The sequence below is a fragment of the Lonchura striata genome, chromosome 4, assembly GCF_050655825.1.
Source record: "Lonchura striata isolate lonStrDom1 chromosome 4, ASM5065582v1, whole genome shotgun sequence".
Lineage (NCBI taxonomy): Eukaryota > Metazoa > Chordata > Aves > Passeriformes > Estrildidae > Lonchura > Lonchura striata.
Window position 1 is genome coordinate 31,631,487 of NC_140706.1, and position 15,233 is coordinate 31,646,719.

Here is a 15,233-nt window from a genome sequence, read left to right on the forward strand (position 1 = left end):
TTGACATATGGGGCTATGTTCTATTGCCAAGAATTGCTTCAAGGGACTGAAAAATTAGAGGTGAAACCAGGAATTAATGGAGAAAATCAGTAGGAAAAAATCAGGATAAGTGGTAAGATGGGGAGATTTTTTTATAAGATTGGGGGAGAAACTCTTCAATTTCGTGCTTAATTTTTGACGTAAAAAAGTAATACGATCAGAATCTTTTAAAAATAAAGACATTTTTTTCCAGTAATGCTCTAGCTTCCTGTCCTCTTTTTAAGTAAGTAGTCCCTTTGCTTTATATTGGATATGGTAATTGGTTTTGTTCTTTTTTAGTAGCAGATTGTTCTAATAGGGTGCATATCAGTTATATAAGATTATAGCAGAAATTCCCCTTAAGTGTGCCTAATGAAGCTGGAAATCTGCCAAACTATATTTAACTTTCAGGTTGTATGATCTGAGTCTTTCAGATTTTCTCCTAAAAATGTAATTCAGCTTGAATTAGGACATCTTCCTGCTGGTTTTGCTCTGGTTTTTGGTGTGTTTTAATTTCAAAAAATCTTATAGCCTGTAATCTTGCTATTATAGAAATAATTCTCACAATGAGATATAAGTTAAAACTTCATGCTGGCATGTGTATGTGTAAGACTGTGTCTGATGTGCCATTTTGCATCCTTATTCTGCTTCCTTAAGACATAGCTGGCAGTAAAATTGTTTTCAAGATACTTATTTGAGATTACTTTATAAGTATGCAAAAGTATATTTGAGCCCTGTGTACCCCAGCTGAGCAAGAACAAAGTTGGTATAGTTGTCAGCAAGACTCAAATATGCTGCACCTTGCAAAAGTGCTAAAACTGCATTTTCCATTAATAGTAGAAGGTAGAGTATATCACCTGCCCTTTCTCCAAGGTCAGTGAGCAATTCAATAGGAATCTTCTCCCAGAAGGTTCACCCTCAGTCCATCTGAAGAGAGAAGTTTTCAAGTTAATTCAATTTATTATTGCATGTAAAGTTTAGAAGTCTCTTCCATCTTTGCAAAAATGGTAACCGTCTATCTAATAGCAGTAAATGAAGTTATGAGGTTATAGGTTACACACACCTATGTTCTAAAATGCTGTGCTGCTCCAAGTTTAGCATGTTACTAAGAACTCAGAAGTATCTGTGTTCCAGGTTTTGAGTGCTTCTCAGAAGTAAAGAGGTTTTGGAAGATGTGATTGTATCCTCCGTGTCTGCCTTTACTCTTAGAACATGGTTTGTGCCAGCTGTTTAGCCAAGGAAAACAGAAAGATGTTCTTTATATTCCTACTAACCCATTTTGTATCAGGCTTCTGAGAAGGGAAGGACTCCTATAAAGCTTTTTATTCACTTAGAATCCTGATCCCATGTTAACATGTTCCTTCTATGCCAGTTTAGCTCCTTCTAGCTCTGGGAAATGCAGGTCTGAAAATTCAGATTGTTGTTAGGTTCTGCTTTTGTGCCAAGCCCTGCCCCAAAGATGGTAAAATTCCAAGACACTAAAAATGAAGTCTCTGAAAAAGAGAGGGTAAAATGGCATTCACTCAGAAAAGCATTCAGTCAAATATAGCAGCATTTACCACTGATGGGGACCTGGGAAAGCAAAAGCAGATTCATGGAAAGCAGTAAAACTGCACTGTTTTAGTCCATCCAAAATGATTGCTCTATATCTAATTATCAAATTAATTGGTAGACTGAAAAGGCCTCTACTTGGTAAGAATGAAAAAAAAAGTCCCGCTAGGTTTCTTTTCCTACTTAGTGATGTAATATTTCAGCTTAAAAAAAACAATAAACAAAACACAAAAAACCAGAGGTCCACTGAAAGTCTCAGCATATTCTGAGTTGGAAGATCCACAAGGATCATCAAGTCCAGCTCTTAAGTGAATAGCCCATATGGGGATCCAAGCATTTATTAGCACCCTGTTCCCACCAGCTAAGCTAATCTCAGGGCCAGAGAGGCCTCTTTTAATTGCATACTTCCTGATGGATGATTACAATACTGCAGGGATTATGGAAATTGCAGTTACTTCTTGTGTTCTTTACGTGCTATTTGGCTGATTGGTTTTTTCACATACGATGATGCCGTGTTCCAGCATTTAATTGCATCAGCTATAATATTGTGCAAAACAGGATGGCATCTGAGTGACTTTGTGCATTGTGAATACTGCTAATTCCTCAAACAATGTTGTTCTGTGGGATTAGTGAATATAAATTGAGAAAATGAATTTCAAAATTAATGTATTCTATTTCTTAATCCTGTCTGGTTTATAGCATAAAGCCAAGTTACTGGCTGGGGCTGAAACCCCTAGGAGGGGTTTGCTGGGGAGATGAGAGAAAGGAACATTCAAATGTCCAGTAAGATGTTGGGAAGCTTCCTTCTCTACTCTTGGAAGCTCCTCTATACTGGTCTCTGTGTGGGAGACTCCTTTGACTTTGTGGAGGACCAGGCAATGCTTGACAAACAGCAGGGACATAGCAATAGTATTTATGCATTATTTGCAATTGTTCACCTACCACTTGTTGGAAGATTCTTCAGAAAAGCAGTCACAATATCATGGGACTGTTGCTGTGGGAAATGAGGAGAAACAGGGAGGTAATGTCCATCAGTGTGAATTCCTTCAGACCTCCTGGAATTTTAAACTTTTGAGCATATATCATCCTGGAGCACTAAACAGGATACTTGTTTCAGTCCAGTTATTCTAACTAGAGTTCCACTAGTGTAGATATTTAATACTTTTAAGGAAACAATTTTTTGATTGCCCAGAGAAGGTGCAGATTTCTCATCCCTGGAGGTGTTCAGGGCCACACTGGATGGAGCTCTGAGCAACCTGGCCTAATGAAAGTTATCCTTGTCTATGGGAGGGATGTTAGAAGTTGATGATCTTTAATGTCCCTTTCAACCCAGGCCATTCTATGATTCATGATTCTTTGCATTAAAACTTCTGCTTTTTTGACTACTGTGGGACAAGTAACATTTTAACACCTAAGGAGGATAATACTGAAAACATGTTTGCCTTTGTGTTAATCCTTTCCTGAAATATTTGCATTCTACCTCAAAGAAAATTGCAGCAAAAGAGAAAATTCAAAAGGATGAGAGATAAAAAAAGAACAAGCAGGTGTCGATATGAGTAGAGTTGGGAACCTTGGGATTATGATTACTTAGTTTGCAAAAGTAAGGATAAGTATAATTTAATGAGTGATTATTGAATAAATTAAAATTGTCTGGAAAGGGCTTTTAAAACTGGTAAAGAATACTCTTTGTTTACATTCCAAACATTAACTCTAAAATATAGTGTGGTCTTAGTTATCTTCTCAGTAGTATTACAAAGTTTATCTGCATTATTTTAACAATTACATTTTGAAAGTAATTTAAGCCAGAAATTGGCAGGAGATCAAAAGAAGCACTTCTTACATGCTTGTAATCATAACTGCTGAGGTGTTTCTATTTTCCTGTAAAGAATCTAGCATTCATCATTGTCAGATATAGGGCACAAAGGTGATGAACTGTTGATGTCAAAATAATTCCAATGTTCTGAACCATCATGCCCTCCAAGGATCAGTGTCCAAGACTGACTTAATCTTCAGTGCCTTCCAGAATTTGTTAAAGGAATTCCTCAATAAAACGCATCAATACATTCAAAATACATGGAAACTATTCTATTATATAGGGAGTAACATAATATTTTTGTCCAGAATAACATTAAATGTCTGATCCAATCTGTACACATGGGTATTTTTATTTTGTTGTTAATTGTTAAAACTCTATTTTTTTCAGACAGTTGACAGGCCAAAGGATTGGTACAAGACAATGTTCAAGCAAATCCACATGGTTCATAAGCCTGGTGAGTATATTGTCTTTGTCTCCTCATGTCCACTTTGAGGGATGTGAAATTTTCTACTGTAAATCTCCTCCCATCTGCCTTTCTTTTGGAGAACTCCAGTGTTAGAACAGCGTGGGCTAGTAAACAGGCTGGTTTAAGGAAAAATTTTGTGCCTGAATTTAATTGTTGTCATAGAGTATTGTACTTGGTTTTGCTGAGACTGAGCTTTGGTGAGATTGCTAGCTTTATCCTTTATGATTTGCCCCAAGGGTGTCAGGAAACTGTATAAATGGCAGTTATGTTCATTATACCTCCAAAAGGAAGGAGACTTTATTCATCTGAGGTAGAACTAACATTCAGTATGGTCACACAGAATATTAGTGGGAGAATAAGAAATGTAGGCAGGAGAATCTTGGCTTACAGGCTTTATCTTGAACACTAGTCACATAGTAGATATTTAGGATTGCCTTTTGTGATAGGAACAGCAGCTTAACAGTCTGTAGCATAGGAAAGCTGACAAAAGGAAGGAATCAAGCTTGGGGAAGGGAAAAGAACAGACAAAAAGTAATTTGCAGTTTGGTGCTAACTTAGTAAGCATGCAATATGGGTGACATGACCAGAAGATACAATACAATAAGATGGTAAAAATGCCCTAAGTTTAGTATAAGGGGAAAAGAGAGTCTTCCAAAGGCACCTATGAGACGAGGAAAAGAAATACAATGCTTGATGGCTTACCAATCTTCTATTTGTATTTGCAGAAACAAAGCTCAGTTTCTGTGATGAACTGGCATGTATGGCACTACTGTAACATATGTATTTCTTTTTGTAGATGACGACACAGACTTGTATAATACTGCATATGCATACAATACTGGTAGGAATTACTCCGTGTTCAAAGTGACGCTTTTGTTAATGTCAGCAAGTGATGGTGTAGTTAACTCTTCACACTCGCTTTTGTAATGCTTGTAGACACACCTTCTAGTGTCTCATTTGATCTCAGTTGTTCATGTCTTTTTTTCCCCAAATGAAACAAGTTTAATTTTAGTTTCATCCTTACTGCAGAAATTAATTTCAGCTGTGGACCTCTTACTGTAGAGGGATACACTTAACACTGTAGTTTCTTGATTACTTTGCATTTATTTTCACTAGTGATTGTTAGTAATGCAGCCTTTCCTTACAGAAATGGAAAGGGAACTACCGTGTGAAAATGAAAATAGTAATTACTGACATGGAAAGACAAAAATAATGTACTGAATACATTTTAAAATTATGCAGCAAGAGTGCCAGATATAATGGATTGTTTTACAAACTTGTCCATTTTTGCTACAGGCATTCATGTTGATGTTATTTACCCACAAGAAAAGATATATTCATCTAAGAAATATAATCATTGTGTCTTAAGAAGATTATACCCATATGGTAAAATTATTTCCAAAAAAGCAAAAATGAAAGCATTAATAGACTGCCTGCAAAAAGGCCATAGTGCCTTCTGCAAAAATGCCATTCAAAATTTTTTCATTTCAGTTTTTGTTGCATTAAACATGCTCTCAATAGTGCCTTTTTCTGTGCTGTTCAGGTGACTTGTAGTGGGTCAGTGGTTTGACATCTGTTTGTACTTTTGTGATCTTCTTCAAGATAATGCTATTGCCTCATTATCAAAAACCAAATAGTTATTAAAATAATCAAAAAATGTGTGTTTCCTGCTTTTTCTCTACTTTCTGTACATGGAACTGAGCAACAGGATGATCCTGGAGATTAATTACAGGGTGTCATTAACAGATGTGATGGATGTATACACCCATTAACTTCTCCATCAAATTAATTTATTTTACCTGTACTGCACTTTACCTATGTGTTTGTAATTTTGTGTAAAAATATGTAAGTTCTCTAATGAGCTGCATAATACACAGCAATGTACTTCTAAAACTCATTTGCACATTTTTGTAATCTTGCCATTTTATTGAGTTACTGTGGGTTCTTGTAGCATTCCATTTTGTGGTTTTTTTAAGATTTACTCTCATGCTATGACTGTTTCTGGTTTTGTTTTCTATTAGGTAGCTACAGTCCATCCTTCTCTGCTCAGGCACACCCAGCTGCAAAGACACAGACATACAGACCACTGTCCAAAAGTGCTTCTGACAGTAGCTCTGATGCCTTTAAAGTCTCGTCCCCTTTGCCACCCCACGTGCCGCCACCAGTACCACCACATCGTATGAGGCAACGGTCTACACCAGAAAAGTAAGTTAGTGCACTTTTGAAAGGTGCTCTTGCTAAGTAAAGTACTCCAATTGCAGAATATAGCAAGGGATAAAATAGCAGCTCTAGAATAATCGTACTTCAAAGGCATTATTCAAGGGTCAGTCAGATGATGAGGGGTGATCCTTGTCAGGAGTCCGGGCATCATGCATGGTGCTGTCATGTCTTCAGTGTGCTAAAGAAGAGTTTTTTCTTATTTATGATGTGACCTTGAGCAATAAGAATTTTTATTCTCATTAGTGGTATTGTTCTGCTTTTTGTGTTTCAGAACAGTGTGCTCTAGGAGCTGTCTTCAATAGTCAGTCTCTGAGCAGAAAAGACTTTTATTGTACCCAGACCAAAGAGAAGATCAAAAAGACAATGTAATTGAAAATTCAAGGGAGACCAAAACTGTACAAGAGTGTAGAAGTCAACCCACATTTCCCCAGAGCTTAGAAGTGCTTTATACCCCCATTTTTTTCAATCTCCATTTTGGTAGACCAAGACAGTGTTTACAGATTAAAGAGACATTTCAGATGCCCTTGGTTCCCATAGTTTTCTATCCAAATTCTCTGCAGAAAACCAGGTCCCATTGGTTAGAGTCCAGTCTGGAAAAAATTAGTAATGCATAACTCAGGAAAGAAGTGTTTATCCTTTGATTAAACCTTGCCAGAGACCTGCACACAAATTCTGTTGACTTCAGCATATCTGTAGGTACTAGCTCTAGAAAAAATGCTTTTCTTTAGTGTTTACATTACTTAATACTACATGTTAATATTATGCTATTATAAATCTATATGTGTGGTTATGCATATATTATATATTATACAATATATATTATACAATATATATTATATATTATATATATAATATATTATATATAATATATTATATATATTATATATATTATATATTATATATATTAAAAGGGTAATGTTTTTCTTTTCATCTGTGCCTACAAGCTTTCGTCTCTTAGTTACACTCAAGCAACAAAAGAGAATTTGACCATTTTTGTCAGCTTGGACATTGTAAACATATTTATATGTAGAAATCTAATTATATTAAACAGTTTCAAGTAATTAAAAGTTACAATAAAATATTATGATGCAAGACCATACTAAGTGTATAAAATTAAGACACAACTATGGCTTTTTGAAAAATCTGTAGATAGTGACAATCCAAAATGTAATTTAGTAAATACACATATTGCAGAGGAAGATGAGATTGCTTGATGCTTACTGATTTTGGCTTCCCTGTTGCCAAGGGCAGGTAGTCAAGAGGAAATGCTAAAGATTAGAGTTGGGCTGCCTCAAAGAGGCCATGAGGCTTGAATTTTGTTAGCAGGTCATACAGAAGTGCAGATTTTTTTAGCTAGACAGCAAAAGAGCTGTTTAGCCTTGATCTCTGAAGTTGTGTGATTTGTTGTCCGGTGCTAGGCCAAATGCCTCAGTCACGAAGGCCTGTTGCAGTGCCTCTTGTCAAGCTTGGAAACAACTACTCAGCACTGAATTTGGCTATTTCACCTCCCCTTTTAATCTCCTGCATGATAAAACAGGCAGTGGAAATCCTGTTCTCCAGGCCAAGGCGTACCAAACATGTTAGCTATGCTTTGCCCACTGCTGAAAGCTATAGCTCATCAATCTTTTCCTGCCATTGGGAGTTTTTTTTTTTTAATTGCCTATAAAACCAGAGTATTTAAAATCTCACATAAGAGGCTTAGGTCCACATATATCACATGTTTCATAGCTGCGAGGCAAGATCTGGTTTGCACTAGCAGTTGAGCTCAAAATATAGTCCATGCAGGATAAAAGGCTGAAAACTGTAAATTAGTTGAATTGAGTGTGAATCAGAATTTCAGTAGCATCCTTTCTGCTTCAGTGGCTAGCAGTATAATGCAATTTCATCAGAATATTTCCATTTTCCTGTTCCTTCTAAAAAATGTAACCTTTTCTGCTCTGCAAATATTTTTTTCCTCAGTGAAAATAAACAATAAAGCCATGTAGAACTACTTCCCTTGAAATGTAGGGCATTTTATAAATAGAGGTGTCTGTGTCCCTGAAATGCACTTGCAAGCATTCTATAAACAAAAGCCACCCCATAGATTTTTTTAAGGCACATGACATGTGCATTATTATGTCAGGTCACATCAAACTAAGTCACGCCAGAAAGACCAGTAGAACTGATAAAATTTAATCAAATATAGACAATAGCTGGTAGTATTTCCCCTCCCCTTTCCTCCAACCTTTGAGTTACTAGTGGGTCATTTTGTACAGAGTTAAATAAAAATATGTGTGACCCACAATTTTACAAGTACAATGGAGGTAGGTACTACAAGAGCTGCCATGCAAAGCAACTCTCACTGTTACTAGTTAAGTATTCCCCCAAAATGTATATTTAGCTAGTAATATGACATAGTAAACGACTGAAAAAATATAGTAGCATGGGTTACTTTTCATTATTTGCATAGCATTATTAAATTGAAAGCAAATTTGTAATTTTAGAGAAAATTGATACATTTCTATTCCAAATTCAACTGCCAAATTCTTCCTCTTGTTTATCTGTTCAAGACAGAGAAACAATATGCTGCTTACAAGGATATTCAGAAGCAATTCTACTACAAATGAGGATAATGAACATAACACTGTCTTTTAAAACAAGTCCTCATTTTTTGCCTCAGAAGTTTTTATAACTTTTTCAATATCACCTTATCATCATATTATAAGATGACAAAAATATCTACCACTTGTCTATATTAGTAGAGTGCACAAAACATGTATAGTTATTTGCAATGGTTTTTATGTTTTTTGGTGTGGTTTGCCAGGGTACTTTTTAAACTTCTCTGGTTGTTAAAGGACAAATATGAGTGATCACAGGCTGGAAGTCTCTAGTGTTCTTCCTGCTGTACTGAGCATCCCTGCTGTAAACAGGTTAAGATGTTACAGTAAAACACTGGGATGCCAGGCTAGATGAGATCTGGAAATATTAGCTGTTCTGAACATCATCTGGCTTTGCAGGTTTCTGTTGTAGCACAAGGTGGTGACAGAAAATTAGATCAGTTGCTCTTATTTGTTGTTTAGGAACGACTGGGATCCTCCTGACAGAAAGGTAGATACTCGCAGGTTCCGTTCTGAACCAAGAAGTATTTTTGAATATGAGCCGGGAAAGTCATCAATCCTTGAACATGAAAGACCGGTAAGACACACAAATGAAATGGGTAATACAGTAAGAGATTTGGTAAGAGGTTATCTTTTTATTATTTACTATTAATAATTGCTGTTTGGAGGAATATTGAAGATCCTTTTTCAAATACAATTTTGCAGCAATTTGTCTTTGCTCTTATCTGATGGTTGTATGTAAAAATTGAGCTTGTGGCTTTCTTGTTTAACTTACATCTTCTGGTGTATCCAAGAGATCACCACTTTGTCTATCATGGATGATAGACAAAACAGATGGAAACTGCTTTTCTGATTGGTGTGCATCTACAGCACTTATTTTCAGTAGCATTAACAGCACATATGATATCTGAATAATGAATGCATAACAATAAAATATTCACATTTTCAGGATGTGCTGAATTGTGTATCTAAGGAGATTTTGGTCAAATACTGGCCAAGGTTGCCCAGACAGAACTCGCCTGAACACAGCCCTGAGCAACCTGATATTATTAGACCTACCTTTAGCAGGAGGTTGGGCTAGATGACCTCTGGGGATCCTTTCCAGCCTCAAATACTCTGATTTGAGTGAGTGTACATTATGAATGAGTGTACATTAACATGTTAGAAGTCTTTATTCCTGCTTTCTGAATAATTATAGCAATTGTGGAATAAAGCGATGCTTAATGCTTGCAAAATTACAATTAACAGAAGTTTTCATTTGCTGAAAGACACATTCACCCAGCTCTCCTTATTTAGCTTTGTGCTATCTTAACAGTTTCTTATTTTAGAAAAGCTGTTATGTATCAATGGCAGTATTTTCTTTTCTTGGTCTTTTACTTTGAGGTTAAAATGTTTGAAGAAATCCAGTTTTAAAGATGTTAATGAAATGAGTACTGGATTGTTATTTGCTTCTGTATTACATGGTTGTTCACAGAATTTATTTTGTCAATTTAAGCCAAATTAAGGAAATTACTGAATTCAGAATATGCAGTATATCAACACTGTGAAACACCTGAACCAAGCACCTTTTCCTTTATTTTTGTGGTCTTTGCATGAATCTATTTTTTTGTTAGCCAGAGAACACGAAGCTCTTTTTCTGTGAAATTGAGTTCTTGCAGAACCGATGTGTTTTTCAAAGAGGAAATTGGCATTTCTGTAGGAACTGGTAATGAATAAATATAATTAGCATCTGAGTGCAGATGAACTTAACAATTTTATTTAAATGGCAGTGTCATTTGTCCTGAGCACTTTTTGAGTGCCATGGCCGCATTATAAACACTGAGGTAATTTACCAGTTTTCCAAATGCCAAATTGTAATAGCAGATTCAAATTAAAAATAAGAAAATTACACTGACTTCAGTGTATTCCAAGAATGGCTTCACTTTTCTAATAAATTACATTTTTCACTGATGTAATGTGAACAAAAATCATTCCTGTAACTATTGCAGTGCTGATGAATATTGTCAGAGCTACATTTTTTCAGTTCTAGCAAGCTAATGAAATAACAAGAAAATTAGGTTTGCTGACTGATCCTGAATCTTTTTCCACTTGCTTATGCATTTTACTTTTTCTAATGTGAATCAAGAGATGGAATTTTGAGCTTTGTTTGGTCATTAAAATATTTTCATGCAGAAAAGCTTTAGTCATGTTGTAGTCATGTTACTTACCAAGCAATATCCATCAAGGGTAAGGTCATACTTTGCCATCTTGAAGCTTAGACTGAAAGTTTAGGCTTAGCTGATGTACATACAAGGAATCATCTAATTGTATAAGAAATTTTTTAAGCTGAGGAAAGTACATTGATGTACAGAATTGAGAAATTTTTTTTGTTTATGTATGATTCAGGGCTGTAAAAAATTGGAAATTATTATAAGATGAATGTTTTACTGACACTAGTGTAACATAGTTGAAAAAAATAGGGAGCTATCACAGTTACATCAATCTGGAATGTCTACTGTTGATAAAGACGCCATTTAGTTTTATTTTATTAAGATACTTCCTTTGGACCATGTTACTAACAGAAAATTAATTTGTTTCACTGAAGTATTTCCTTTCCTTGTATTCATTGAATGGGATATAAAAAGTAAAATTAACTTTTTAAAGGGTGATCAGCAAAGCAGGTCAAGAGCTGTTTTCATTGTGCATAGGAAAAAGCTGACATCTGAAAATAATGCATTGGTTCCAAATTCACATAAAAACTCCAAATTCTCAAATGTGTCAGTACTGCATGAATTAAATCTTCCACCTTGATAATCTCAAAAGATTTGATTTCTAATGTCTGAAAAATTGTCTTAATGCTACTGAAGGAAAGTATTAAAAATATGTGGAATATAAAATAAGTGCAGTAAGTTAATATTGCAAAATAAGGACATTTATAGTGTCTGAAATAGAAAATCATACTTCATTAGTTTTGTCAAAATCAATGAAGTCAAAGGGAGTTTTTCTAACACTCCAAATCCCCAATTTTTTTAATTAAGTAATTTCCATGTCTACAGGATTGTAGTTTTGATGGCAAAGTAATCTGTTAAAAATATTAAATATTTACAGCTATCTTGTATTATAATCTGTCAAGTCTGACAAATCAAATTTGACAGATTAGCATTCTCTTTATTGCTGTAGGTAGCAGATTGGAATCAGTTGTGATTAATGGGGAGATGAGAACATGTCAAGAACAAAAGAAATTGAGATTCAGTGTGAAGCTAACATTTAGTGGAAAATACTGTGCAACAGATCCTCACTGATGAAAAGCAAATATGCATTAATCAAAACAATGTGAGAAATAATAAACTAAAACATTGACCTAGTAACAAACATTAAATTGATAGATTGGTTAGGGATCACTAATTGTTATAGATGCAGAAGGATGAGTGTAGTTTCAAAGTGTTGTATTGTGTAGTAGCCTCTTCCATGAAACAGGAAATTAGTGTGTTTTCTTCCATAATTTGAATTTGTAAGATAAAACATCAGCATAAAGGAGAGGCTTGGGATTAGTACTTTGAGATTGCAGTAAAAGTTTGTGATAGTAAGGCATTAAATAGTCTTACAAGACTTGCTGATACAGCTCCTCTTTGCTATTTCAAGAAGCCACTGATAGGGTGGTACATAAGTTGCTTTGATGTACGTTTCCATCTCCAGGGTCTGCAATTCAACTAAATATTCCTCTTTTTTCCAATATCATCAAAATGGTGGACTTTGTTTCCTAAAATGGATGTTTACTTTCCATTAATTAGTAAATTACAATGTAACAACTTAATCTTATGCATGTGTAAATGAAATTAAATTTTATTATTGACTAGTTTCTACCTTCTATATATGAGAAGCAATTCCTCTATACATCTACATATATCTATTTCTGCAGTAGAGTATGTAAGGAAAAATCTCAGTGTTACTGTAAGAAAAGACCTCATAAAATTGGTACACACAATGCCTCTATTTTCTTTAGTTATTTTACTCTAAGCATAAAAGTATACATGTGCTAGTCAAATAAAACTGTGAGGTTAAGTTTTAGTTCTAGATTTTTTAATCTCTGTTCAACATACAAATTTTCTACTGAGTTTATATACAAGAGGAATTCATTATTAGAATCAATTTTTCTAAATTACTGTTTTGTCAAATACCAGAAATAGACTGGACTTGTTCCATGTTGTACATCTGTTGTTTTTTGTTTGGTTTGATTTCTAGTTTAGTGAAAAATTGGAAATTTTCTTTAGAGCATGCACATTTGGTTGCTTTTGACATCTCAATCTGGTTATCTGAATATTCCCCTTGGTTTGCTTAACATGGCATTATAAAATATTTCTTGTCATAAAGAAATAGACTAAGTCCATCTGGTAGCAGACTTGGAGTTACCATAGCTATTTAAAAGTAGTCCAAAATTAAAAAAAAAAAAAAAAAAAAAAAAAGAAAGAAAGAAAGAAAAAAATGCAAAAGAAAATTATTTAGAAATAATAAAATGCAAAAGCCAAATTTACAACAGGCATCTCAGCCCACTATTCCAGAGAGGCTTCAGTTTGGTGTCTGAAATTGCAAATGCAAAATACTGATCTACAAGTAAGAGCCATTTAACTCATGAGTTTAAATGCACAGTTTTGATTATTACCTGTGGATGTCTATTGTGTATCAAGGCAAGAACAGGCAAAGCTACTTGTAATACTACAGATGTGATTTTTTTCATTGTCCTTGTTCTATACTTGAACATCTGTGTTGGCCATCTGGTGCAAAAGGAGTGAAGTTACTTACTGGTCTTCAGTAGTATATTTTCAACGAATAATCAAATTATTACTAAATTGCTAGATGAAGGTTAGATTGTAGGAACATTATTTGACTGGCAAGTAATAAAAAGGGATTTTCCTTTATTGCTTTTACTTTCTATTCCAGTAGTTTGGAAGATACTTTGTGAGACTAAGCCAAGTGCAGCTTTTAAGTCAAAATGATTCATTCATTGTGAGTCTCTTAGAAGGTGAGATAGTAGAAAAAGCTCTGTCAGCAAAACTGAATCCAAAAGCCCAGCAAAATCAATTGCCTGTGTATTGATCTTGGTAGAACAGGGAACGCAAGTCCTCCAGAACTGCCAGCAACAGAGAATTTGCAGATTTTTAGTGCTCAGTTTCTTTTTGTTTGCTGCCCTCTGCAGCTGAAGCTGTAAATTAAAGGGGACTTGCCTGCAATTAGCTTCACATACTTTGTAACAGTCTCATTTTATTTACTACCCGAGAAGAAATTAAAACGTAGAAACTAGATAAAATGCATTATTTATAGCTTTTTCTTTACCAGCAGAAACACAAGGGTTTTTAAGCTTGCAGGTAATTGCAAGAGTATTTGAAGTTGAAAAGGGGGGCAACCCCCATTCTCATTTTTATCTCCTTGGCTGGCTTAGGAGAGCCCAGTTGATTTGTCTCTGTGTTCTGCCTCCCTGCAAGGAGGGACATGGTTCCATCTCTGTGTAGGTCTGGGGCTGCTACTCTTCTAGGCACCTTGAGGCTCACAGGGTAACGTAGGCCAAGACTTCTAGGGCCAAAAGATCCACAATTCCAACCCTATACACATTGAAATTTATGTATTTATTTATTTATTTTGTGTAAATACACACATTTGTTGATATCAACATTTCTGTGAAAATTAATGCAATATTTCAACATACAGCAACTTAGTTTGGAGAAAGGATGGAAAATAATTGTTTTGTAATGTCTTCTCATTCAGATGCAAATTGTGGATTTTTTTTTTAAATAAGAAAAATATCCTCTAAATATGGCAAGCATTTCCTGTAATGGGAATCAAGCTGATATACAGCAAAATTATCTTCTGGTTTTTGCATCTGTCATTCTTTGCCTTCATGCATTCTTATCTCTGTAGAAGAGAATCCTGTGGTTTTTTCTTAAATTAGTCATAGTCTCTAGTAGATCCACACATTTTTAGTGGTCAGTTCATGAAACTAATTTCAGTAGTGTTTCTGTACAAAAGACTTGGGTGTCTGTAGTTGAGTTCAAGCATTTGTCATCAGTACTGCTGAGGTACAGCTGTGGCAGGTGGAAATGTAAGGGTAAAACTCCAGACGAGCTTCACTTCCTAACCCTTCTGTGGAGCACAGCAAGATTTTCATCAGTGACAGGCACTTCCCTCTGCATTCACAGGAGTTCTACTTCCCTTACTTGAAAGGGCATTGTGAAGATAAGTGTATAAAACAACAGCTGGGGCCCAGATATTGCAAGAACAGCTCATGGATATGTGAGCACCAAGGTAGTTCTAAAGGGTTGGTGACCTTTCAATAGAACGGAGGTGGCAGGCTATCCCAGTAACACCAAAAGCAACAAGAAGAGTGCTGTAAGATGTTTAATTACCTGAAATGGTCAAGAGCACACTCTTACCTGTTGCAGAAAACAGAAATGGCTCTGTATGTGATTTCTTTGGTCTACTGGTGGCAGTTTGGAGGCAAAAGTGTTACATACTTGATCACCTGTGTCATTCTTTATGCAGGACTCTGTCTTCTTTGATAATTGCTTTCTAGGGCACACCATAATTAGTGTCT

At 35.3% G+C, this 15,233-nt stretch overlaps 1 protein-coding gene across 6 annotated transcripts in view; it reads left to right on the plus strand.

Annotated features, from left to right (window-relative positions):
• SORBS2 (sorbin and SH3 domain containing 2) overlaps positions 1–15,233 on the plus strand; it is a 144,511-nt gene that overhangs the window by 92,196 nt on the left and 37,082 nt on the right. For all 6 annotated transcript variants that reach the window (XM_085578697.1, XM_085578698.1, XM_077782879.2 and 3 more), the window contains 4 exons: positions 3,773–3,839; positions 4,648–4,692; positions 5,873–6,056; positions 9,131–9,245. In XM_085578697.1, the coding sequence (XP_085434823.1) occupies positions 3,773–3,839; positions 4,648–4,692; positions 5,873–6,056; positions 9,131–9,245 (411 nt within the window). The remainder of the gene's footprint in view (positions 1–3,772; positions 3,840–4,647; positions 4,693–5,872; positions 6,057–9,130; positions 9,246–15,233) is intronic.